The sequence below is a fragment of the Podarcis filfolensis genome (assembly GCF_964270895.1).
Source record: "Podarcis filfolensis genome assembly, chromosome: 14".
Lineage (NCBI taxonomy): Eukaryota > Metazoa > Chordata > Lepidosauria > Squamata > Lacertidae > Podarcis > Podarcis filfolensis.
This window is the reverse complement of record NC_139616.1, coordinates 32,736,244-32,763,862: the sequence shown is the minus strand read 5'-3', so window position 1 is coordinate 32,763,862 and position 27,619 is coordinate 32,736,244. Positions and strand designations below refer to the sequence as shown.

The 27,619-nt window shown below is 39.9% G+C and overlaps 1 protein-coding gene across 21 annotated transcripts in view; it reads left to right on the top strand.

The window, feature by feature from the left end:
* RBFOX1 (RNA binding fox-1 homolog 1) overlaps window positions 1-27,619 on the top strand; it is a 1,446,067-nt gene that overhangs the window by 571,454 nt on the left and 846,994 nt on the right. For 20 of the 21 annotated variants that reach the window (XM_083585208.1, XM_083585181.1, XM_083585184.1 and 17 more), the window contains one exon: window positions 24,430-24,492. The exons of the other annotated variant lie outside the window; for it this stretch is intronic. In XM_083585208.1, coding sequence (XP_083441334.1) covers window positions 24,430-24,492 — 63 coding nt within the window. The remainder of the gene's footprint in view (window positions 1-24,429; window positions 24,493-27,619) is intronic. 21 annotated transcript variants of the gene reach the window in all.

The following is a 27,619-nucleotide window of genomic DNA, read 5'->3' as shown; positions in this document are numbered from 1 at the left end:
GTTCATCATAAGCGGCACAATGTCTGTTCCACAGCCGTTCAACTTCCACCCATAACTACTTTACTGTGGTACCTCAGGTTACATACACTTCAGGTTACAGACTCCGCTAACCCAGAAATATTACCTCGGGTTAAGAACTTTGCTTCAGGATGAGAACAGAAATTGGGCGGTGGCGCAGCAGCAGTGGGAGGCCCCATTAGCTAAAGTGGTACCTCAGGTTAAGAACAGTTTCAGGTTAAGAACAGACCTCCAGAACGAATTAAGTTCTTTTTTTTGTGTGTGTGTGTGTGTTTGTTTTTTTTTTTTTAAATATATTTATTGAAGTTTTACAAACAGAAGAAAATTACAGAATAAAAAAAAACAAGAGAAAAAGAAGAGAAAAATACAAAAAATACAAAAATACATAGAAAAAAAGATACAAAATACAGAAAAAATATATAGAAAAAATTAAAAACAAATCAATTTTTTCATTTCTTAAATTTCGTTTGCTTATTTCCCTGACCTCCTCACACCTCCCTTTTTTGTATTCCCATTCACATGGTTAGTTCAGCAAATCCTTACCCTCTTTCATTTATCTTAACTCTATATCTCAACATATTATAACTATATATTTTCATCCGTTATCAATCCTTTTTTACATATTCTTATTGACCTTGTTACTAAGGCCGCTTAATTTCAATCCAACATCATTTTAACATTCATTAATTTCACAATGTTTCTTAACTCGAGGTACCACTGTATTTGGGGGTTTTTCTGTCTACTTTGGCAAAATAACTTAATTATTTGTGTAAACTGCATGAATTATGGTGTCATCATAATTGTGTAATTCATTTCAATACATTTCAGTGGAAGGGAAATGCCAAAAGGATTGCAGAAAATAACATAAATACTTACATAACATTTGCAGAGTAAACACAAACAAACAAACAAGGATAGTGAATACCATTCATATTCGCTTGCATGACCTTGGGCAAATATGTGAATTACAGCAATTCCTGCTCCCATTTCAGATTCTTCAATTCTTCAGTCCATGCATCCAGAAACATCTGTATAGCTGCAAATTGTGCGTGCGCGCACACACACACCAGTTTAGTGTCCATCTTAGCTAAGAAGACTTAAATTATATTTTAATATCTTGATCAATGTGACAAAATATAAAAAATAAGTCTAATCATACTGTGGCAAGTGCCAGAATTGAGAGAAGACTGTATCCTGGCATTAGAGCAGATAAGGATTTCTACACAAGTGTCGGCTTTGTATTATTATTCATGTATTCGTACTTTATTTGGCCTGAGGCTCTCCTCTCTGACACTGTTCCCGCCATCTCTTCCCTTTCCTCCCTGAATCTTCCATCTCGTTTAAGTGTTCTGTGTTATCTTTCTGCTCCTCTGTTTCCCTTGAATAACTCCCATGTTCTGTAGGTCAAAGTTGAAAATGTAATTTAATTTATTATCGCTCAGATTTCAAGATGAATGCATGTGCACAAATTTCCTTCAGGCATTAAAAAAAACTTGCCCTTTTGATTTAGGAAAGATCTGCTGCTGCTGTGCCTCTGTGTTTTTAAAAACGGAAGCATATATTCTCCATTATAGCGCAAAGATGGAGAAAGTAATACGAGTTGGCATTACTATATTATTGCATTGCAATTAAGGCTGTCAGCCAATTCAATAATTTTGGCTGATTGATCTTCTTGATAGATTACATTAAATACAGTTGCTTATTACCAAAAACTCAAAATGTGCACCTTTTTGGAGTATTGAAAAAGCCATGAGACATTATTGTTTAAAATAAATGCTGCCCCTTCTTGTTAGCGAAAAACATATTTTTATTTTTATTTGCTATTACAGATACATATCATAATCAAAATATACTAAATATGTGGGCCCTTGACTTGCAATCTTACCCATTTATGATGGCCCCCACGCTACTCAGTAGCTTAGTCTGCTTTATTTGATTAATGCACTAACTAAACTAATTAAACCTTCCACTCCTAACTGCAATACAAAATGATGCTTAGCTTAGGCCAAATCCAGTCAAAGTAAGTCATTTTTTAATCTCATGTCTACATGGACCATGACTGTCAAAACTGTGGGGGAAGAGCTGTAGCTCAGTGCCAGAGCATCTGCTATGCATGCAGAAGGTCCAGGGTTCAATCCCTGGCATCTCCAGGTAGGGCTTGGAGATATTTCCTATCTCAACCCCTGGAGAAGTGCTATCAGTCCATGTAGACAACACTGAGATAGATGGACCTTTGGTCTGTCTTGGTTTAAAAAATGTAGGCAGTGCAGTCCAGACTTCTCTTCAGTTGGTAGAGCATGAGACTCTCTATTTCAGGGTTGTGGTTTCGAGATCCATGTTGGGGGAAAATATTCCTGCATTGCAGGTGGTTGGACTATATGCCCCCCTTCTATGATTTCCCCTTTCTTGTATATGCTCCATAACTGGCAGAACAATCCAAACCTCTTCTGTACTGGGCTGCTGCTTGTGGTTTGGGTTAAAGTGTCCTACCACCCAGCTCTGCCATCCTCTGCCTGTGGAGTGGTGCCAGCATCACTTTGTTGGCATGCAGCTGCCCATTCCGTCTACCAAATATGCAAGGGGAAAGCAGTGGAAAGCCCCAGATATGAGGGGCTGAGCTGGCTTGGAACCTGCTGATCTTGAACAGGCCCCCTGACTGTCAGTGTGCAAACTGGGTTTCAGCTAGTTTTGATATGTTTCACTGGACATTCGCCACTGGACAGTTTTGTTGCAGATAGGGTAAGGGCCTCGAAAATGTTCTTGAATGGCTTGTTTCCCTGCTTCATGCTGGCTTGGAACATGTTTGCAGCCAAGATTGTGACTGCTGCTGTGGTTCCATTTGAAATATATATGTATATGGATTAACAAGATATCCCAGGAACAAGTGAGCTGTTGCTTGGCCAAATAGATTTGGCTATGTGACAACATCACAAAGGTCAAAGGAATCTAATGCAGCTTGGAGGCAATGCCTATTCAGGCAGAAGTTCCAGGTTCAACCAGCAATATCTTCAGGAAAGGTCTCCTGTCTGAAACCTTGGAGAGTCAGTCAGTATAAAGACAATACTCACCTAGATGATATGACTCAGTGGAAGGCACCTTACTATGTTCCTAAGTCAGGGAGCTATTTTGGTGAAGCCCTCCATTTTATAATGTTGCCTAGAAGCTTGAACACCATGCTGTGTGATATTTAGAAAGTAATGGGGGAGAAGGTACAGTTTTAGATTTGTCTGTTCTATGCAAAGCAGTTTGATATTATTATCGCTCATTCTTCAAAACAGAAGACTATATGACTTTTCTCTCTCTTAAACTCTTGTAAAGACTCCATTAATATTAAAATTGCTTCAGTCTCAGATTTCATTTTTAAAAAAATAATATTTATTAAAGTTTCAAACAAATCACAAAAATTAAAAAAATAACAAAACAAAAAAGAATAAAAAAATACAAAATACAAAATACAAAGAAGTAAAACCAATTAAAAACAAGTCAATCCTTCCATGTCTTATCTTTCATTTGCTTGTTTCCCTGACCTCCTCACACCTCCCTTTTTTGTATTCTAGTTCAATAGTTGTTTCAGCAAATCCTTACCATTTTTTCCTTTATCTTAATAGTTTATCTTAATATATTGTAACTTTACATTCTCACCTGTTAACAATCCATTTTTACATACCCCTTTGTAACATTACTGCTAAAACCACATAACTTCATTCCAACATCCTTCTAACATTCCTTAATTTTACAATATTTCTGTAGATAATCTGTAAATTTCTTCCAATCTTCTTCTACCGACTCTTCTCCCTGGTCTCGGATTCTGCCAGTCATTTCCGCCAGTTCCATATAGTCCATCAGCTTCATCTGCCATTCTTCCCGGGTGGGTAAATCTTGTGTCTTCCAATACTTTGCGATGAGTATTCTTGCTGCTGTTGTTGCATACATAAAGAGAGTTCTATCCTTCTTTGGCACCAATTGGCCGACCATGCCCAGGAGAAAGGCCTCTGGTTTCTTCAGGAAGGTATATTTAAATACCTTTTTCATTTCATTATAGATCATCTCCCAGAAAGCCTTAATCCTTGGGCACGTCCACCAAAGGTGAAAGAATGTACCTTCATTTTCTTTACATTTCCAACATTTATTATTGGGCAAATGATAGATTTTTGCAAGCTTGACTGGTGTCATGTACCAGTCTCAGATTTCAAGTCTATACAGCTTTACACAGTGTCAACACAGACTCCTGGTGAAGTCAGATGTTTAAAATGCACAGACTGAAGTGAGTTAGCTCAAACACTCTTCCATCAATTTTTATTGGATGTATGCACACATTTGGTTTTTTTATATATATAACACAACTATATATTTCTCTTAGTCTTTTGAATGTGAATGAAATCACTATATATCACTATCCCACTCTGAAGTTCACTTATAAGAGAATTTGACTTTTGATGAAACTGTCAGTTCTGGCCGTAACATCAGTAAGATGAAGCAGCCATCATTATGAGTCTTGGGTGGAGTTTATCAGCAAAATCTACATCCAAAGACTTAAATACAGACATACAACTTTATTAAGAGCAACAGGGGTGACTTTTTTACTGTTTTTTTTATTAGCTTTGATTCTGCAATGGAAGCTTTAAAAATGATTACAAGTGTGGGGGGGATGATAATTTTGCTGTTTATCCCATTAAAATTAAGTGTGCTGAAGTATAGTTTTGTTCTGGACATAGGCATTCAACTCGTTCTCCAAAAGACCTAGAAATCCTTCAAAATTGCACAGACATAGAGTGGTGAGAAAATATGCTTCTTGTCATCAGCTGAATGTGTCCCCCCCCCCAAAAAAAAAAAATCTGGGTGGTGCTGGTAGCTAGCCAAATTTATGCCCACTATCATAAGGCTTACCTTTCTACCATTGGGGTGAGGGACAGCATTTGACCTGACTCTGAATTATGATCCATTCTGATGATGTTCTGTTTGAAATGATCCTTAGTTTGGGATATGGGTGAGCATTACAAGACAGGCAAATTTGTGTCCAGGACTACTCCTTTTCCCAGCTTGAGTCATGTCAGTATTAACACCTGCACATAGGACAGGGCAGAAGGGACCACAAGTTCATTCTTGTCAACATGATAACTTGCACAATGATGACTGTGTGCTCCATCTGTTTATTGGCATTGTGAGTTCTGGAAAGGAAGGAAAGAAACCTCCAGTTGCATCCAAAACATCTTTACTTTCAAACCTTCTGAATATCTAACTATTGCTCTTCCCCAGAAGCACTCTTGAACATCAAATTTCAACTTGGCCTCTGCACATAATTGGAACTAGTTACTAGGGGAAACAAACAAACACACACACACACACACACACACACACACACAAATAGAAAATTTGACATTCAAGGATGCCCTTGAGGAAGTAAGGAAGAACGACTGTTTGAAATGCTTTGGACTTAATAAAATATGTATTTTTGTTTGTGTGCACCTGAAGGTTTCCTCTCCTGTCCTGTGAGTGGTAACTCCTTGCTTTTCTTCTTTGTAACACTTGACAACTGCATGAATCTCAAGTTTTGATGAATTTTAATGGGTTCCTGAAGTGGTGCATCTCAGAGCACACCATTAACATATAGAGTTTAGTGTCACAAGATGAAATGTAGTGGATTGCAGCTTAGATTGCTTTAAAATGGGTGGTGGTTGTGTAGATGGCAATCTGAAAGCCACACTTGGGAGTAAGTTCCATTCTGTTCAGCAGTAATTACTTTTGAGTAGGGGTGGGGGAGAAGTTTAATTCAGTTTGCATCTAAAGCTGAATCTATCATGGTCACACTTCTTGGGAAAAAATACGTGGATTAAAATACAGCTATGCTTGGGAATTCACACGTCTCCAAATTTTGTGATGCAGTTCTCCAACCCAACAATGTTTACAAAAATGCATTTATTAAGGGAAATTGCATATAAAAAGATATTGGTGAAAACAGAATTGAAATGCATTATATTAGGGGAAATTGCTTCAAAAATATGTACATTGGTTAAAACTGTGTACAAAAATATGAATATTTAGAGATATTCACACTAAACTGTGCCTACTATTTGGAAGCAGCTGGGTGGATCCAGCACCAGTTATATGCAGAGTAGACCCATTGAAATTAAGGGACACGACAAAGATCCACTAATTTCAGTTGGTCTGCTTTGAGTAGACCTCAGTTGAACCCTTAGTATGGACCCTTAGTATGATCTGATGCCAATTTTATTTATTTATTTCAAAACAATTATATATCTCCTGACTGCAAAAAAAGAAGAAAACAAAAAAATATATATCAATAAATATGGTTTAAAACAGCTATTTAAAAGATTCAAACAATAATTGAAATTTAACGATAAGCTACAAACAGATACCAACCTTTGAAATATCTGGTAGCTAAACAAAAATGTTTTTAGCATACACTGAAAAGAGTACTTAGTAAAGGGAGTTCAAAAGTGTGATGCTGCCACTGTAAAATATTGATTTCTTACATCTGTGCTCTCCTATAAATTTGCATCACGCTAGTCCTTAATTTCTCCCATTGTGTGATCTATGACTAGTTTATTTTAAGTACCTTGCACATAATAATATTTCAGAGAAGATGCTGCACAATCCAGTGATGTTTACTCAGAAGTAAGTCTCTCTGAGTTCCATGGGACTTACTCCTAGGTAAGTAGGCATAGGATTACAGCCTGATCATTTATGCTGAATTACTTGTGTTTTACTGTTTTTGGTGACCCACGTACATTTGGGGGCAGCTCACTGCCGGTATCTGTACTCTTTTTTCAGTGTAAGATAATGAAGTTCTGTTTAGGGTCTCAATGAGGATAAAACAGCAGTTTCCTTAGCAATGTGCCAGATACCAAGATTGATACCCAGACTAATCCTAATATAATTCTCTTACTAATACCCAGGAGCTATTCAAGTGCCTTAATACATCAAGATTTAAATGTTTTATAATGCCTATAAACACTCTCAGAATCTAACATAGTTAATACCACGAAGAGTAAAACAAGTGAAAGGTGTTGTAAAAATCAATTTTCTTTGTCCCACCAATGATTTATTTTCTCTGGTGAACAAATTAATTTCACACTAAGAAAAGGATAATGCTGTTTCAGAGTAGCTGTATATTATGCTAAAGTTTAGTGCAATCTCACTCTTGTCTAGCACTGCGGGTGCAATGCAGAGAAATGTATGCATGCCGAAGTCCAGTTGAAATTGAAATCAATGGGACTTAAAGCAAGAGTGCCTACGGCAGGGAGCAGGAGTGAGGGATGGGAACCACATTCAGAGAGAGAGAGAGAGAGACAGACTGTAGTATAATGCCCATGCACAGTGTTTCTCTGGAGAGTGCCCGATATCCAAGGGCTGTGCTGTAAGGATGAGAGAGAAATTCCATTCATCTCACATTTAAAACAAACTTTCCTAATTCACACTTTCCAAAACAAGATGAGAACCGAAAAAGAGTCATCCTCTGAAATTTGCCCTAATCCAAATTTTTCAATGAGTTTTCCAGCTAGTTATTCAGACAAGCATATACTAAAATGTGCATAAAAAATGAGTCTATTTATGATATCAACATACCAAAAATGCATTATATTATAATTGCTTGCAAAATATGTATATCAGGCAAAGTTGCATACAAATGTGTACAATGTGCATGGCCCCAAGTAACTTAATGAACTTCATGGCTGAGTGGAGATTAGAAGCCTGGTCCCGCAGGTCCTACCTAGTCTGACACTCTAACCACTACACCACACTGACTATTGATGATCAAATGTTTCACATAGTATACACCCCTATTAGAATTCAACCCCATTTAGGAACATGGGGAGCTGTTCCAGATAAGCTCTTTGTCTTTCAAGCCCAGTACAATCTACTCTGCCAGGGTCTCCAGAAGATTAAGGTTCTTCCCATCACCTGATACTGGTTCCTAGAAGGCCCCTTCTGCCTCCAAAACATATGCTCTTCCACTTTATACTCTTTTCCATTTGGATACAAGCTGTCTCAAAATATCCACATCCGTAATAACTGAAAAATATATTCTACTCATAGTGAAAATACTATTCAACATTAGATATGTGGAACACCTTCAGAAAAAAATCCCTGGGGACTAACGGATCAAAAGCAACTTGTTAAACTGACAGGTTTTTAACTGATACTTCCTTCTTCAAGAGCTGGTAGCATTTGACTATATCTGGAAGTCGTCTTGTGTGTCCTCCCAAAAGGCCTGTGACTATTATGGAGAGCCAAAAACTTTACGGTTTCCCCATGGAGGATATAACTTATGAAACTTCTTAACATTCTAATTATCTGTTTCACAAGCTGCATAATACTTAATGTTCTATTCGCAGGCAAGCTTATGGAGATTGGTTATACTATTCATGTTGGTACGAGAGAGCTTTTTTTTTTTTTTTAAGTAATGGCACAGCAAATGAATCCCCAGGTTGGTTCTCAGAAATGCTAGAATTCTTCAGTGGGGAATGTTTCTGTCTTTTTCTATTCTTTTCTTTTCTTTTGCTGGGTGTGTGTGTGAATGAGGCGTGGGAGCAGAGCCCTGAGATGCATTCCAGAGTGTGAAACAGACTGAATCTAAGCATTTTCCTGCTATACACTGATGATTAAGAAATCAAAGAACTGCAAAGAAATCAAATAAAATGAATGAAGCTGCCCTGCTGAAATACTTCCTCCATCTCATTTGTCAAATTATTGTCTGCCATCTACTGAGTCTATTACTTTGCAGTTATTATGAACATTTTTCATCTAGAAACCTAAGTATATAAACTGGTATGTTTGCAACTGAACTGTGAGGGATTTTTTTTAGGGAGGATGAAAGATTTCTGGGACAGATTTCATGCATTTTAAACTCATGAGTAAAGAGGCAGTTTGGCAATTTGATGAAGTAGCTGCCCAGAGACACATTTCCATATTTATAGAGGACTGTACATATTTAAAATGGGCTACCCTACATCTCTGTATGTCATTATGTATAGTAATTCAATTTGCATGCATCCTGTAGTACAGTCTTTCGAGGTCCCCCAGCTCCTCATACACGGCTTGGGAACTACTTGTCTATACTGCAGTCCAATGCAGTGGTGTTGCATATGAGAACAGAACATGAGTCATGCTAATTTCACTGGTATTCTGCATGGAATTGCCATTCCAGTAGGATGGAGGGAGGGTGCTCAGTATTGCACAACAAAGAAGTTTCCAACTCACACTATATCATGGGTATGTGCAATATTTTGTTCGATGTTGTTGTTGTTCAGTGAATTAGCCATCCTTCACCAGCAGGTCTCAGGTCAGGATACAACCATTTAAAGTTGAGAATTTAAAAAGTGTGGTCACAGGAATGGGATGGGTCCTGAAAACACACATCTCAGGTTCAAAAAGGCCAGGGGTAGCATTCACCAAAAGCTATAAAGTAGAAGAAGCCAAGCTCACCTCTATGGAGAGGGAATTCCACAACCTAGGGGCTGCCGCAGAGAGTGCCCTCTCCCTGGCTGTGACTCCCCCTAATTATTTTTTTAGGAAGGTAGACTTAGGGAGGTATGGAAAAGGTTCTGTGTGGGATTGCAGTATAGGCAAGTAATGAGTTGGGCCACATTCAAATGCATAGTCCCCACAAGCTGTATTCTGAAGGAGTGCAGTGCTAGGACAGCTGTATTATGTTGAAGTCAATATATAAATAAAAGTCTTGACTTCCCTTGTCAGTTATTATATTATATTATATTATATTATTATATTCAGGTTGTAGCAAATAAAAATATCAATGCTATTTTTTAAAAAGATGAATTTTCTGCAGAGTAAATTAGCAGTTTGCACTGTGGTTTGGATATATATATATTTTTTTTTTTGCAACATACTATGGTTTCAGCCTGAAATGCTTCATGGTCTGCTCAATTTGATTCAGAATCTTGCTTCAGATCCATTCCTCCGTCTCCAAATTATTATTATGAGTGGACAAAATGGTTTAACTTTTTTCCTCTATGCAGAAGTAGATGGAATTTGCAGACAACGTAACCCTTCAAGAGCAGAATAGGCTTGCCAAACTAAACCTAATCCATCAACAAGCTTTTCTACTGTGCAGCTTTATTTATTTATATGTATAATTTTATTTCTGGACAGAATTTGATGAAATTTAGAGGCATGCAAATCTTTATCGTGATTCCCAAGAGAGATTAATAATCTGTTACATGAATTGGACCATAACTGTTCCCATACTTTCCATCAATATAAAGCATACTTATAATTTTTTAAAATAAAAATGTGGTAAACATTTCCCTAAAGAATTAGAGGACTTTAAAGCATACACATTTTAATATGGCCTCCAGCATAAAAGATGTGTAAAAACCAACAACTTTCTTTTTATAAAATGAAACTAGTTTCTCAATTCATTGGCCAGAATATTAACCTCAAATGTGCCAACAAATATTACCAACTTCATGAAACTATTATTAACACTAATAATAAAAAGCTGACAGCATTATAATTGCAAGAGAAAATTCAGCTGCTTTTTAAAAACATTTTTTTACTGCACACATCATAATGCTCTTAATCATTGGGGAGGAGGTGACAGGAAGAGAAAATAATATTTTGATTCTTCACTCTGTTTGACATCATATTAATTTTCTTCTACTGCTTGAATTCTGCTCGTGGGTTTCCCAGAGGCATCTGTGTGGCCATTTTGAAAACAGGGCGTTGGACTAGATTGCCATTGGCCTGATCCAGCAAACCCTTCTTATGTTCTTAGCATTCTTTCTCAGATTTCAAAAACTTGGTTCACTCAATGTCACAGCTTTGTAGGCAGCTGTACTTCCTTGCATGATGACACAGCTCCCAGATATGCAGTTAGCTGAGGCATAACCATTTTTTTAAAAAAAAGGAACTTTGGGGGAGGACTTATCCATTACGAAGCAAGGGAAGCTGAAGTAGATGTCTCACAGGATTCCTTCCAACCTCTATCACCAGCTGCTTTTTCACAGCTCTTCATATAGAGGATATGACCATTGTGGGATGAGCACAAGGGGCCTCCCAGTGCAACAGGACTACCTTACCACCACTGTAAGCACTTATAACTTTGCATGCAACTTGGGAATGACTGAATAAGGCTAGCCTATGGATCTTAGACACCACTTTCCACAAATAAACTGCTCAGTTCATAACTCATAACTAAATTGCACAAAAGCTCCATGACAGCATTTGCTGTCAGACTCTCTCCCTCTCCCTTTAAATTTCATTTGAACTTTGAAATGATCTCCAGCCCTCTCTATTTGAAGCCGAGGTTGCGTAGCACAGTTAATCTGTTACATTCAGTGTCTGTTACATTCCATTTAATGAGCCTCCTTTATTGCTCAGCTGTGATTAGGGAGGGTAAACCCCAAGGATCACAGCTGCAATGAAGGTGTGATTCACAGTACATCTGGTGAAAGGTACTTATTCTTTTCTCAGGTCCTATTATAAATTTCTGTGACTATCACTGGGCAAGCCTTGACTTAAATTGCTCTCAGCCCTCTTACATTTTTTTTATAATGCCAAAGTTAATTGTTTTTATATTCTCCATTATTTATAAATGTTGAGGCTTAAATAAACCAGCAGAAGTTGGAAGTGTAACAATATTTCTTTCACTAGTTTTGTTTTTTTAATACACCTTTACGAATAGGTTAAATGAGATATTTCTGGAATCCATTTCTTCAGAATGAGAAGTGCTATGCAGGTGAAGAGAATAGACTGCTGGATCAGTGATCTAGTCCAGCATCCTGTTCCCACAGTGGCCAACCAGATGCCTGTGGGAAGCCCCAAACCAGAACCTGAGTGCAGGCTTTTTCATCTTTCTGTGGCTAAAGCTTTGTTGCTAAACCTCTTTATAAAGCACTTATTCCACAAGATGTTATTCTGTCTCTCTGATCTCCATGTGTTTCCATTTTCTGTGTGAGGAGCCATCAATGTGAGAACCAGTGTGTGGTGTAGTGCTTAGAGTGTTGGACTAGGATCTGAGAGAACAAGGTTCAGAGCCCTACTTGGCCATAAATGCCGCTCACTGGGTGATCTTGGGCCAGTCACTGGCTCTCAGCTTAAGCTACCTCACAGGCTTGTTGTGAGGACTAAATGAGTTGGGGGAGAACTATGTGTACTGCCTTGAGCTCCTTGGAGGAAAAGACTGGCATATAAATTCAATAAACAAACAAACTATATACATTTTGCAAGGGTGGGGGGCTGGCAGTATAGCCATGTGTTGGCTTTACCCAAGCCTTCCCTCCTTGAAGACTCAAATCTTATATTATCACCAGAAGTATTACGTCAGAGCTTTGATTCCAGAGCAGTGGGGCCATGCTTCCCTAAACTCTGAGTCTGGAATGTCTTCAGGGGCGTGGAGAGAGAAAGAGGCCCATATGGTCTCGCATCAGCATTTAAGGGCCAGACATGACTTGGTCAAGGAGGACTCCCCTAGTGCCCAAGGAGGCAGGGAAGCCTTAAAAATAATCATGGCCTGCTGCACTCATCATGGTAAACCAGTGCGTAGATTACGTGATTGCACAGGGATTTGACTACACCCAATTGCTCCTCCATGGGCCGAAAGCAGCCCTGTTTAGGGAAGTTTTAAATGTTTGATATTTTATTGTGCTTTTAATATACTGTTGGAAGCCGCCTAGAGTGGCTGGGGACACCCGACCAGATGGGTGGGGTATAAGTAATAAATTATTATTATTATTTTATTTTATTTTAGGTGTGGGGTGGTAGTTAAAGCACAGTTTGGCTTAGTGTGTCATCCAAACCTTTTATCCGAAAATCAAACTTTGGTTCCAGATCATGTTAAGGAGGAGAAACCTTAGCCATGATCTGAGGTTTAGATTATACACTATTACCTTCTATCTACTCTATTTATACTGGGACGCGGGTGGCGCTGTGGGTTAAACCACAGAGCCTAGGACCTGCCGATCAGAAGGTCGGCGGTTCAAATCCCCGCGACGGGGTGAGCTCTTGTTGCTCGGTCCCTGCTCCTGCCAACTTAGCAGTTTGAAAGCACATCAAAGTGCAAGTAGATAAATAGGTACCGCTCCAGTGGGAAGGTAAACGGCGTTTCCGTGCGCTGCTCTGGTTCGCCAGAAGTGGCTTAGTCATGCTGGCCACATGACCCGGAAGCTGTAGGCCGGCTCCCTCGGCCAGTAAAGCGAGATGAGCGCCACAACCCCAGAGCCGGTCACGGCTGGACCTAATGGTCAGGGGTCCCTTTACCTTACTCTATTTATAAAAAATGATTTTTATATATAGTAACAAATATAAAAATGACCCTCCCCATAACAGGTATCAGGCTGGACATTAACGGAAATTGCTCTTATTGATACATACAAATTATCCAAGTGTCCAACATATAATGTCCCAGGAACAGCACAAATGTTGTTTAATTCATCAAAGACAATCCTTTATAGAGAAGAATTTGGTTCAAGCCGTACCATTCAGGATAGCCATACCTGCAAAGATGCTTTGGATTAGTTTCATTTGTATATCGAATAAATGGCCACCATATTGCATAAAAACTATCTGGTTCTTCCTGTTCCATTTATCAGTCAAGTTATTATTATTATTAGTAGTAGTAATAATAATAATAATAATAATAATAATAATAATACCTTTATTGCCAATGTAAGAACCTGTGTACAATGAAATTAACTGAGCCTCCCTCCCCACCACAGACACTCAATCTCATTGCACTCTGTGTGCTTGTCGCACAACACACCAACCCCGAAAGTCAGTTGCACCATATTATTTTCCATTCAGCAGCCTAACAGCCCACCTACAGAAACTGTTTTTTAGCCTGTTGGTACAAATGATTATATATTCTCAGTGATAGCCAATCGCTACACATTTTTATAGCACAAGACATTGTGCTGCTACCTCCTCAGGAGCCAACCTATTTTAATTTTCATGCTAAGCCTTGGTTTGGCTGAGCATGACTTGTGAATGTGACCACTATATCCTCTTCCCTCCAGCTTTGGCCATTGCCCTGTCCCCCACTACCCATACCAACCAACCTTGGTTAACAGGCTTATGATGGATGAGCTCTCTTACCTGAAAAGGCTGGACCTAGAGGTCAGGAAGCTCATTGAAATGGGAATACCATTAGTGGTTTTTAACAGTGCATATTTATTGATTACTCAGAAGTAAGTGGGTAATCTGCTGAGGTGAGAAGGTAGAGCAGGGCTGGATCTAGACACATCAAAGAAGTGTTTCAGTTAAACGCATTGTAATTTAAACAGGGAAAACAGGTAGAGAAAAATGGGACTCCACAGCGCAATCTAGTGGCATAATGTTATATCACATATGCAACACATATAAATTGCTTTTTCTTTACCCATCTAGCTGAGTCCCAGGATTGCAGCCCTAAGTAAAAAAGAAAAGAAAAGAAAAGCTGAATATCCAGAGAGCGACAACATTTTGGCCACAAAATGTCTGCCACAAAACCTGGGCTTGTTTTCTCAAAATTTTGATTAAAATGTGCTTCCAAACTATTGCTCTCTATAGCTCAAGTTATGAGAAGATGCTCTTGGAGTGCTGTATTGAGCCGGGGGGAACACTATCAGTGCCAACCTCCCCCCCCACAAGTGTAAACACATGAAAGAGAAATGAGGAGAAAGAGCAATGAAGAGCTCTCCTATCAAGTCATGAAAGGGTGTTTTGATTGTGTAGAAGCAATAAAAATGCTAGCTTGATTAAAAACAGTGATTTCCGCCTAGAAACAACTAATTACACTGATAGCACATTAACAGAATATGTAACATAAGCAGAGGTGCATCAATAAATCAAGTAAAGTAATTATATAAATTGAAGCATCTTGTCTAAAAGTGGGATAACAAGTTGTCAGAAAAGTGTTATTTATTTCATACGAAGCTAATAATGTAAGAGCAAACATCCAGGAAGGTGAAATGTATCAAAATATTAATTATATGGGTTCGTCTTGCTGCTTGTAATAAATGTTCTCTTCCTGCCTTGCATCAAAGGAATTGCTGAAATAAGTTACTGCAGAAAAGTTTGAATTATTTAGAGGTACCCAAGTCAACCACATGTGGAGCTGTCTAGGGACTAATAAATATTTTGATACACAAACAGTGCAGAAGTAAAACTTCTGAAACTTCATAATTCATTTTAAAATGCCAATTTTGCATAATTTGAACAATGTGTTGTTAAGCTTCATGGTCTGGCTACTGGCCTTAGAGTCAAAAAATCTGATAGGAACAAACTGTCACAACAATTAGTTGGGGTTGGCATCTGTCTGTTTTGAGAGACAATAGAGTGTACCTCCGGGGTGTTTGTGTGTGAAGTCAAATTGTTGTGTTATCAGCACTGAAGTGACTTCCCTAGGGCACAAGCCTGGGCAGTGTATATGGAGGTACTGGGCCGCCCAGACGACAAGACCCCCCTCTTACCTCACTGAAGTGGTCTAAAGGAAAACAGAGCAATACGCTTGGCTGCAGGAGTTGCTGGAAGGAGGCGTACAAGGTGTCATCCAACTGTTTTAGGGACTCCACTCTGGATTTGTGTAGGGTTTACTCCTTAGCCCTTTCTTCTCCTGAAGATATCCTGCAAGGCAGTGGAATTTTAGGACCAGTGTTTTCCTTCTCCTAGATAGCCTACCTTCCCAGGTTGGTGATATTATTCATAGTGCTGTCTGCCCCCCACTGCCAATCAACCACATTCAGAATGCATGGGGATCCCCTGAATAAATTCACTAGTCTTACCAGAACTCCTGCCATCAGATTCCCTAAATATGTTGCCCAACATGGAACTTGGAGGTTTGCTTCAAATTTCATTTGTTGCAAAATATTTATTCCAATTCTAATTCAACACTTTATATTATATAACAGGTGGGCTACAAACATTCTTTAAAGAATGTTTAACAGATTCATTTCAATAAACTGTGATGTATCGGTACAAAAAACAAATCTTGTATCTGTGTGCTCCATCTTTTCTTCTCCCCTGCCTTCCTTTCCTTGTGTGCTCAGTTTCTCAGAGTTTCTCCTCTGAAGTTGCTATTTACATTGGCAGCAATTGGGAATTTCCTTCCAATGGAGGGGCCGAAGTTTGCATTTTTTTTAAAATAAAAAGAATAAAATACCATGCACATTAAACACACACCTAGTTTTGCCCTGGGAACGATTTATTTCCTAGCTGGTATTTACCAAAAGTTGGGGTGCCACAAACGTACTGGTGTGCTACACAAGTTGCTCTCTGGGGTCTTATGTCTGTGTTTTCTAGGAGTCTACTTGCTTCTGCCCTTTGTCTATATTTGTAAACACAGCAAATATTAGCAATACTTGAACTCTGCAACACTCTCTCATCCAAAAGAATCTTAACTTTGCAGCACTGTCCCTGGTACTGTTTTTCGTGCATGGAGAAGTGGAGAGCACCAAGCAGTGCATTTTAAGATGATATCTGAAGCATAGGCCTCAATTTCAAATGTTATGATTTGCTCACTACATATTGTCTAGAAATTTGAAGTACAGGAAGGCAACATATGTTTAGGGGCATCAATTATTTTTAATAAGGTTGGCTTCTTTTTGTTATATGCCTAAGAGTGTTCCTTAAGTAACAATATTTTTGGTGCTAAATATTGTTTGGAAACTGGAGAAAGGGATCAGCAGGGAGAGAGGTTCTGAAAAGCATGCACTTTCTGGAATTGTTTTAACAAGTTTGCCCTCAGTTTGAGCTCTAGCTTCAAGATGCTTTAATATATGGAATGAGTAAAGGAAGTTATTGATCAGTTGTTTGGCAGTGGATCTGATCTTTTTCTAAACCTCTCCATCAAGCAATCTGGGAACAATAGAATTTCTTTTTACAGATGTAAGGAAGGTATTGTTTCATTGATTGCCTTAAAGAAATGGATGAATATGGATTGCAGGGAAAAGTCCTGAAGGGAGAAGCTAAATAACCATTTCCCTTCTGCCTGGGAACATGCTGGATGGTAAAGTCTTTTGTGGAGAGCCAGTGTGGTGTAGTGGTTAAGAGCGGTAGACTTGTAATCTGGTGAACTGGGTTCACGTCTCTGCTCCTCCACATGCAGCTGCTGGGTGACCTTAGGCTAGTCACACTTCTTTGAAGTCTCTCAGCCCCACACACCTCACAGAGTGTTTGTTGTGGGGGAGGAAGGAGAATGTTAGCCACTTTGAGACTCCTTAAGGTACTGATAAAGCAGGATATCAAATCCAAAGTCTTCTTATTTTGTGGAAGGATTGCATTTCCACTAAAGCACATGCCCATACCACAATTAAGGTTGTTTCTTTAGATTGTTTCATTAAAACAGTTGCAACCTATTCTGAGTTCTAAGCAATGGCAGGGGTGGTTCTCTGGAGGTAACACGGGCAAACCCAGACACAGTCAGAGGCTACAGAGGCACCATTTAAGGAGCCTGATGGAGGTCAGGCTTCTGAGATGGCTGCTGGAGATCAGGGCACTACTGTGACTCAAACTGTCAGACAGGAGCCCCTGAAATAAGCTCCTGGACCACCAGAGCCTCTGGGGCCTCTGGATCCTTGTGGGCAGCTGAGTCTCAGGAAACAAATGCCTCCCATCACACTTCACTGGATCAGTGGTGCACAGAGAACATTAGATGGGAGGCTATAGAATGGAGTAGTGTCCACTTGCAAGCCATAGGCTTTAAGCGGGTGGAGCCTGGAAGAGGCTTAAAGTGCCTCAGTATGATCTTAAGCTTCCTGGAGAAAGTTGCTCACTTGGAGCCATCTATGGGGACGCAGGTGGCACTGTGGGTAAAACCTCAGCGCCTAGGACTTGCCGATCATCAGGTCGGCGGTTCGAATCCCCACGGCGGGGTGTGCTCCCGTTGCTCGGTCCCAGCGCCTGCCAACCTAGCAGTTCGAAAGCACCCCCGGGTGCAAGTAGATAAATAGGGACCGCTTACTAGTGGGAAGGTAAATGGCATTTCCGTGTACTGCGCTGGCTCGCCAGATGCAGCTTGTCACTCTGGCCACGTGACCTGGAAGTGTCTTCGGACAGCGCTGGCCCCCGGCCTCTTAAGCGAGATGGGCGTACAACCCCAGAGTCGGACACGACTGGCCCGTACGAGCAGGGGTACCTTTACCTTTTTTATGGTCCTGAAACTTCTGACCAGCCTTTCCATAGCTAGCTTTACCTAGTTTCCTGCCTTGCCTCCATGTCTGTGAGATTCAGCGTCAGGCTGGAATACAGTAAAACAGGACGTTGGCTCCAACCCACTATAAAAATTATATGGGCTGTATTCAATTAAGTTCTACTGACACATTGAAATTAATAGACTTGGATGCACATAAATGTCAGTGGGTCTACTCTGAGTAGAACATAGATAGCCACAACTCTGTACTTATGAAGAACCTGCTTCTGATTATACAAACCTACCCAAGCCATATGATCAGCATTATAGACAGTATGGTCTCTGTTCATAGAGCTTCAGCATAATTGTTCTCTGAATGATCACTGCCATATTGAGAACACCGCCTTCTGTTCCAGGCACACACAGATGCAACCAAGCAGTTCATGAAAAGTGAGGGTCCACCTGCTATTATCAGACTGCAGGATAATAATTTCTTCCCTCAGGAGAAGCCATAGCAGAGTGACTAATGAGGATGAAAGAGCTGCTGGATGCTATTTTATGAGATGCAGGAGATTCTGAGGGCCAAGCCAGATGTGACATTAATTGCCTGGATATATCCCAAATGGTGCCAATTCGAAATCCCCTTGAAATGCAAATACCAGAGGTGATTACTGTCGTGACCGTGGCAGGGAGAGAATGAGTTAAAACTTCACCTCTTCTACTGTTCTGTTTCCCCATGGTGTTGATTACAGAACAACAACACAACGTTCATGTTAATTGCATTTGTGTAATTAGCATTGTGTTAGGAGACCAGAAATAAAGAGGCAAGACACAAGGTATGGGATATAACTTGGGCCACTTAATGAACAACAGCAGTGACCAGAGGAGGAATGACAGCTGGGAGGAGCGCAGAAATAAGAAACGCCCTAGTACACCTGCATCAACACAGTCAGACACCTTCATCTGCCCCAGCTGCAACAAAACATGTCTCTCTCTTATCAGTCTCTGTAGTCACAGCTGGAGCTGTAACTCCAACAGATTGCCCCTGAAGGCACACACTTCCATTGTCTCCTGAGACAGACAGATGCCAACAGTTGGGTGGTATGAGCTGCTCAGGGAAAAAAGACCATGTGCGGGAAATTGGGTGAACCTACCCCACATGGGTGAAATGTGGTGCTAATTCCACTTCTTTCTGTCTTACCCATTCATATGAGGAGGCAGCTCTTCCTGATTCATGTGTCCTTAGAGTGAGGGTTAACCTCAGAAGTGATCTATACCCTGCTTCATGGTTCCCACAGCCGTGTGTCACTGTTCCCACAGTCTCTGGGGTCACTGTTCACCTGGAAAGTACCTCAGGGTATTCACAACTTGTGCCAACGTCTTCTGTTTCCTATACACAGCTGTCAAGGGTCCAGATAAAACCAATCAACTTCATTATCCAGCTGTCACCTCTAATTGAACTTCTCCAACACTGCAGTTTGGAGTTAGTGGAAAAATCCCTGCCCACCAACCATCCACGGGAGAAGACAACTTCTTGCTATGCCCCAACTGTGGCAACCAGCTAAGTCACATTGCATAGCAGGATACTGAGCTGGGCACCACATCTTTTGAAGAAGGAAGAGAGAAGAAACAGGCAGAAGGTTTTATATATCCTCCACCTGTTCTTCCCCAGCCCTGGAGCATGCTCAGGAACTGCACCAGAAGTGGCTTGTTGTTTGACTTCCAGCCCTGCCTCCTAGTGTGCTCCAACCCATACATCTTTGGTACTATGTCTAGCATGAGATATAATAAGCCAAAAGGACCCAGAACCCCACACATACCTCTTTTATCAGAGGAGATATGGTGAGTTCCTTTTTCCTAGTTCTGATGTTTGGACACTTGTATCATCTGAAATAATACCTGTCCCTTCATTGGGGACATTTTACTCAAGGCACCACATCCTACAGAATGTCATAGAGCAGTAAGACAAAAATGGGCATTTTCTACCATTGCCCTTGCACTCTGGAATACTCTTCCTTCTGGTGCTTCAAATGCCTTGTATTTCCCTGCCTGACCTATAGGACAGGGCCCCATTATTACAGAAGTCCTGTTTTTATAATAGTGTTCTGCTGGGTTTTGTGTTGTATCTCCTATTTCTATTACAGCATTTTATTGTTTCTGTTGCATTTTTGCACATCACTTACACATGTTTAAATAGTAAGAACAGATAGAGTAAAATACTAACCCATACACTGGGCAGCGACAAGCTTACCTTTTGATTAGTAAAGCTAGGCAGCAGTATAAGTTGCTCATGGATTTTTACCTCTGCAGATCATTAATGCAATGTGGTTGGCCTTACTTCAAACCACTTCCCTGTGTCTCTTCTCTTTCTTTCTGGTTATCTGGTTGCAAGTGCTATAGGCAAACACTGTTGTTGCTGCTGCTGCTGTTGTTTTCTAAAGTGGATTACTTTAGAGTACAGTTTAGCATGCTGTGGTTAAACAGAAGGGGTGATTTGCCTTAATGTTCCTTTATGGGACAAGTGCTAAATTATGAAGCAGAAAAATAGAATGTTCTCAGCAGTGTAAATAAAACAGTAATCAGAGGAAGTAAATCATAGTCTTTTTCTTCCCCCACCCTTCTCCCTACCTCAGTCCAGTCTATGCTTTTGTGCATTGTTGGGTTATTAATCTTGATAATAGAAATGGGAAAAACGTTGTGCTGAAAAATAGGAGTTGATATAAAACGCTGATGAATGAGCAAAACAATTGTGACTTCCTAATGCTTATCTTCGCCATATTCTGACACATAATGGTGCTAAATTGAATGCTGGTTCAAAAGTAATAGTTCTATTCTTCAAAGTATTTTATTTTTGCAATTGTGTATGTACAGGCACAGCAGTTCTGGGTGATCATAGTACTGATTAAAATTTCAGGACCAGAAAATGGAACCCCTAAAGTATTTGAATAATTTAATCACATTAATACCTCTATTGACCTCTGTGGGATTTACTGACAAGAGAGGAAGCTAGACAGATTGTTTCACTCGTTCTTATTCTATTCGGTGGTAAGATATCCCGAGGTAACTCAACTGTGGTGGTTTCTTTGAGAGGATAATGTACTGGAGGTTTTCGTTCATTTATTTGTTTTTCTCTTTAGTGCTTTTGGAACATGCTGCTCATTTTAAAACATGCAGGTTGAGCAGGAGGAATGCAAGGAGCTGCAGAGCTGCAGTTCCAACCCTAAAAGTAACAAGACACCCTTCCAGCCCCACTGCCTGCATTTCTGATGTTTTACTAAATGTGGAACTGCTACACATCACTCAGTGAGGCAGGAAATTTATTGTCCAACTTCCTTTCCCTTCAAAAACAAACAAAAAACAAAACAGAAACAAAAACCTACAGACTGAGAGCATCAGGAGCACCACACTTGATTCCAGAGAAAAAGTGGACAGGCAGCCTATTAGACCAGAAATTAATATCTGTCTAAAAACCACACACCCCAGAATGCAGTGAGTGAGCTAAGCCCCTTGTGTCCTCCTTGCAGTATATCACTATATTGTTCTCTGATTTTGTGTGGGGAAAGAAGAAAACAAGTTTCCCTGGGCACATATTTATACCTATCTGTCTTGATTCCCCACCAGTTGAAGGGTGGAAGGTGAATGTGCAGGCTTGGTCCACTGGAGGAGTTGTGGCCAGCTTTGTGTTTTGTGTGACACTAGGCATAGTGGTGGTTGGTGTCTAGTGAGCCTGGAAGGGTAGAAGGCATGGAGCCCAACAGCAGATGGAACCAGGCCCAGTATCAAACAAATACAACTAATTGTGGGTTTGCCCACATCTTCCTCTATACTGGGTTCTACAAAGGCAATGCTGTGAATCAGCTGACAGGCAGCGCCACTCCCTGAACAGACAGGTGTGTGTAGGGGGGCTGTCTGAAGACACAGTGAACTTGGTTGGGCAGTGTCCCATTTGCCCTAATGAACCAGCCTTCCACTGGGAGGTGATATGTCTGCTATGTTTAAATTGCAGCAGTTCATTCACTTGATGTTGCAGCATCAATCAATAAGCGTCCGTCCGTATGCTAAATCTAAGCTGTTTGAAAAACCTGCTATTTCCTTTACTCTTATTTTGTTGCATTTTACCACATGAATTGGCTATGCATTTAAGAGAGGGAAACCGGAAGCAACAACACATAACTTCAGCATTTTATTTTATTTTAGTAGTTTAGGCATGGGATGTTTGGATTGAGAAGATTCTGTAATGAAAGAGAAAAGGCCACCTCGGAATTTGTTAACCAGTTTCAGTGTGCATGTGGACAGGGATTGGAATTATAATGAAGAGTGTTGAGGCACCCTCGTATCTGAGTCTCAGATTTCTGCTACATCTCCCCCCACTTTCAATTCCAAACCCTCCCATTTCCCCTTGTTCATTTGACCCGCCGTTTCTGAGGATTTCATTTTAGTACATTGGAGAGCATCTCCTTTTGACAGACAGTGCAAATTAAGAGATATGGGTAAGGCTCAGGAAGCTGGATGCCTGAATATGCCCCCTGGGTTTTCATTTGCAGTTAGGGGCTGATATAGACACAATTACTGCAGACAGAAACCCAGAGGTTAGTGGCAGGGAACACGTGGCAGTCTTAGCTTGTGCCAAGCTGTAATTGGGAAGATTATTTTTAATCAGAACTTATTCTACAGGCCAAACATTAGAAATCTCTTGTAAGGCTGACAGGAAATTAAACAGAGGCCAAACAAAAACAGTAACAATGACAAAAGGGAGAGCAAGCCTCAAAACAGGAGTAATAATCCAAGTTGTCTAATTATAGCCCTGCTCATAGTTCAAAAGCTTTCTTTTCTTTTTGGCTTTCCTATAAAGCAAAGATAATCTGGCTTTCAGTTGGTGATAACTTTATCTAATTGGAGCTGGAAATTTAAATGACCAGCAATTCTCTATGTAGGTCTATTTATAACTTGACTGTTTTGCTTTGTTTTTGTTTTTTTAAATGGATTAAATGTGTGATTTGATTTTGTGTGTGGGTTCGCGTTTGATGTTTGGTTGACAGTAATCTCCTGAATGTGTCATCATTGCTCTTGATCCAAATTACTACTCAAGTCGGATTTCAGTTTTCTTTTTTTTCAGAATGTGTGCATTTAGCCTTCGGAAAGATCCGCAACATACATTTAACATACATTCAATGTGCCTTCAAACCACATGACTTTCCCTGAAGAATCCTGAGAATTATACTTTTGCCCTTACAGAGCTACAGTTACAGCACCCCTAACTACAGTTCCTAGAATTCTGAGGGAAACTATGTGCTTTCAATGTGCATTGAATCTTCCTCAAATGTATGGGGTGCATCTGTATACTGAAAGGGGGGATGGATGACCTTTATGGCACTCTGAACAATCCTGCACCCCACTTTTTTTCAAACTTATGCTTATACAACAGATAAAAATATATACCACTATGCTCTCCCAGCAATGTTGAGTGATAGAGAGAAGAAACTCACACAAAGCTGGGTTTCTACTCTCTTAATCTTGCATTATAATGCAATGCTGAAGGGTTCTGGAGAGGCGAGAAAAGCAGAAAAGTTCAAATTATTCATCAGCAGTTTTGCATTTTCACTGTGATGGTTTCGATCTGTTGGCTAGTCATTAAGATGGATGCTGTGTAATCTTGCTCAGGGAAGAAGTGAGGAAACTTGTAAAACCATCCATTAGACCGTACAGTTATTGGGATATAAATACTTTTCTGTGCTTGATCAGATATTACCTTTCCTCTCCCCCTGAGATTCTTCCTGAGAACCTGAAAACCCTGAAGTTAATTGACTGCACAATTGTATGTTTGCCATTCAAATATTCATGGGATATTCTGCTTCAGGCATTCGCCTCTTGGAAGAGAATGAGAAGGGAATACATGAGCCTCGATCTTTCTCTCTTCTCCAAGGGAAAGGTCACTCATACATACCTACACCAATCTTTTAATCACAGAAACCACTTCATAGTCAGAACATAGCTCATCCTATCCAGCATCCCACTAGCAGGACCTGAGCACATCTGTACACTTTGCATGGTTCTGATTCACACCAGCTGCTGTTCAGAGGCCTCTGATACTGGAGGTAGCACACAGCCTTAATGAATTTATCTCATCCTCTTTTAATGCCATCCCAGTTGGTGGCAATCACTAAATATTTGTAGGAGTAAATTCCATAGAGTAACTATTTGCTGTGTGAATATATACTTACTTTTGCCTCTCCTAATTCTTTGTACTCTTAAGGTTAGGATAAAATGTGGAGGATGGTGCAGCAAGAACATAGTGTGATGGGTTTTGTGTTTGTTTTTATTTTCAGGAAACTACACAGAAGCCTCATGTAAGTGGAGCCTACAGTTTTCTAGAGCGGAGCATTCATTCTGTAAGTGCAACTCTCTCTGGTTTCTTTTCTATGTTGATGGAATGCATAGTTCTTAAGCCTCACCCCAGCTTGATTTGCATCTTCAGCTGCACAAAATGGAAAGATTGTTGTGTTCTGTTGAATATGAGTCTGTGATTAAAAGTTTGTTGTGAGAACCCTGTAGTTGAGGAGTTGGAAAGAGGGAAAGGAAGGAGACAGTTGAGTGGGGTGTGTGTGTGCTGATAATGTGATTAATAGATATCTCCTTAAGCAGTATTTGAATCTGTTCCTTGTGGACAAATGAGTAAATCACAATGAAAATGGTCTATAATGAAACAGAAATCTGAATTACTTAATGGGTCATGTGTGGATTTCTCATTTCCTCATAGTTGTGTGTTTGTGTATACCAGCTGAAAACAGTAGAAAGTAATGTTTTTGTTGTTCCCTGAAAGATTAGCCAGTATTCTCAGTCCTCTAGATCTTTTGGATTAATATAAGGAATAAATTTACTGACGTTTTTGAATAATTACAGCTTACATTTTTTGTTAATTTTCTCACTTAAAAACAAAAACAAAAGATTAGATGTGACAACGTCATTTTGGATTAATTTGTTTTCCCCATACTTTTCCAAAGTGTCCCATTTTACTTTTAGCATTGTAAGCTGGTAACATTTACTGAACCATGCATGTTCTTAGTTTGATCCACCAGTGTGTATTTATATCATAAAGGACTTGAATGGGTTGCAGTAAGGAAAGTAATCATCCATGAACACACATCCTGAGCCTAGAAATACAGTTGTACCTAAGTTTTGTAATTAATTCATACCTTATTCTCTCCTAAATAAAACTGCAATCTGTCTAAAGCAATTCCACAAAATGTAGGATCATTGTTGACTTCGATCCAACATGATATGGAGCCTCACACTGTCACATACTATCACATGCCATTCCACATTCATTGATGGGTTTTGAGGACTGAACCTGAGGGGTTGGGAAGGGACCAGGAAAGTGTTGTTGTACACACACTAGTTGGACCCTAGTTGGGATCATTAACTCCCACTGAACAATAGTGTTGTCAGAAAAATGAGGCATTTCTGAGTAGATATTGTCTCGCTCCATAGAAATTAGACATTCTCAAGGTTTTCACACTTCATAGAACCATTTGCATGCTACTTTGTCTGCACATAGCACATTTCCTACAAAGTTTCTGGATATTGCAGAAGATTTGGGAGGGTGTTCCATGGTGCACCCAGTTCATGCTGCTTGTGGGTCCAGCTGGTTTGGCAGTGATGGATTACCCAATAGGCAGACCAAACACATGCTTAGAGCACTAACAAAGCACGGGGGTGGGGAGGGAGAGGGAGAGAGAATTGGAAATAATTTGACATTTGCTATTTCACAAAAGCACTGAAGTAGTCGTAATGGGGAAAGTCAGAATTCTTAGACTTCCTTACACTCCAGTGCACACTCTTTCTCCATTTTTGTTCTTTTTATTTATTGTCACCAACTAAACCAGAGGGTGTCCTACTAGTTTAAATCAAAATGATGTGAGGAAGTAGACCCTGTCATGTGTTGCACATGACATCCATGCATGTACATTTCAGCATACATGTAAGTTTTATGTTATTTCAGATATATATATATATATATATATATATATATATATATGGATTAATATTGTTTTTATTTTGAATGGGGGCATCATAATATTGTCATTCTGGCCCTGTCCTTTGGCTTTTCTGTTTCATCGTGTGGACTGAGAGTGTGTCCTGGAAGAATGTATTCAACATTCACCTGTTGTCTGCATATTGAAGGGGGAAATTTAGGACTAGTAGGCAAGCTCCCCTGTATAGTGGTACCTCGGGTTGCAGACTCTTCAGCTTACAGACTCCACTAACCCAGAAATAGTACCTCGGGTTAAGAACAGTTTCAGGTTAAGAACAGACCTCCAGAATGAATTAAGTTGTTAACCCGAGGTACCACTGTAGTTACCCAGTTTTCTCCTTGAGGAGTAAGCCTCTGAGAAAGCCCAGGGTTTCCCTAGAATACAGTCCGAAAACCACAGTGGAATGCAAATGTGATTTACAAGGGGAAAGTGCTTATGTATCTAATAACTCTCCTCTTTGCCGTAAGGGGGTGGGGAAGTTAGAATTTCAAGGAAAGGTGTTTTGGCTATACTTCCAAGTAGCAGCTATTCATACTGAGCACGCTTTACAAATCTGTTCCTTTCATTGCTAAATGTGCCTGTTACTCTTTAGTTTTTCATCTCTGCCACAAGCGGTCCTATCTGTCATGGAGCAGCATTGTGGCAGTTAGCAGCATTTGACACAGTTGACATGTTGGGGGGAAATGGTGAAAAAGAAATTGTGTCACCACAGCACAGCAAGGCAGAGGTGGTGGAGGGATTTCCAACTTATGGGAGGTGGCAGATCCTGGGCTAATTAGTGGGGCATTGTTAGGAAGCCAAACAATTTGTGTATGATTAATATATTTCAATATCTGCACACACAGACTAAGGTAGGGAGAAGCCTTGTAGAAACAAGCCTATAGAATAAAGGAAACAATAATGATACTTTTGGATTTGGGGAAAATGTTTGAATGTTGCCAAATTCCTTAGTGCCTAATTGCTGCCAGTATTTCCCCCTTGTGATTGTAACCTGACTAGTACTGTGAATATCAATCATTTTTAAGGGGTAAGGGGTCATTATTATTTAGCCAATCTGAGACTGAAGTCCGAGACGTTGCCTGGTAACAGAGAATGTAGATGAGCTGGCTCTTAAGTCCACCATATGGCCAGACATTTTGCTCTATTCGCCTGTGACATGACCTACACATGTAGTACATTACTGATTTATAGGATGGCTATTATAGTATTCTAGTTAGAATTTTATTTTGGACAATATACAGGTGAGTAATCTACTAAAGAGATATTTAAAAAGAGAGCCCCTTTGATGTGTATGTGACACTTTAATGATAACACTTAATACTTTAAATGATGTCGTATTTTTAAAATAGTATCCATTCAGTTGACTCAGAAACAAAAGAAGCTTACACAATTTGCTGCGCAAGATAGGTTTCTGCAAATAAATCCAGGTATTGCTATTTCCATGGCCTGTGAAGCTGTAGAACTTCCAGCATCAGCATTGGAC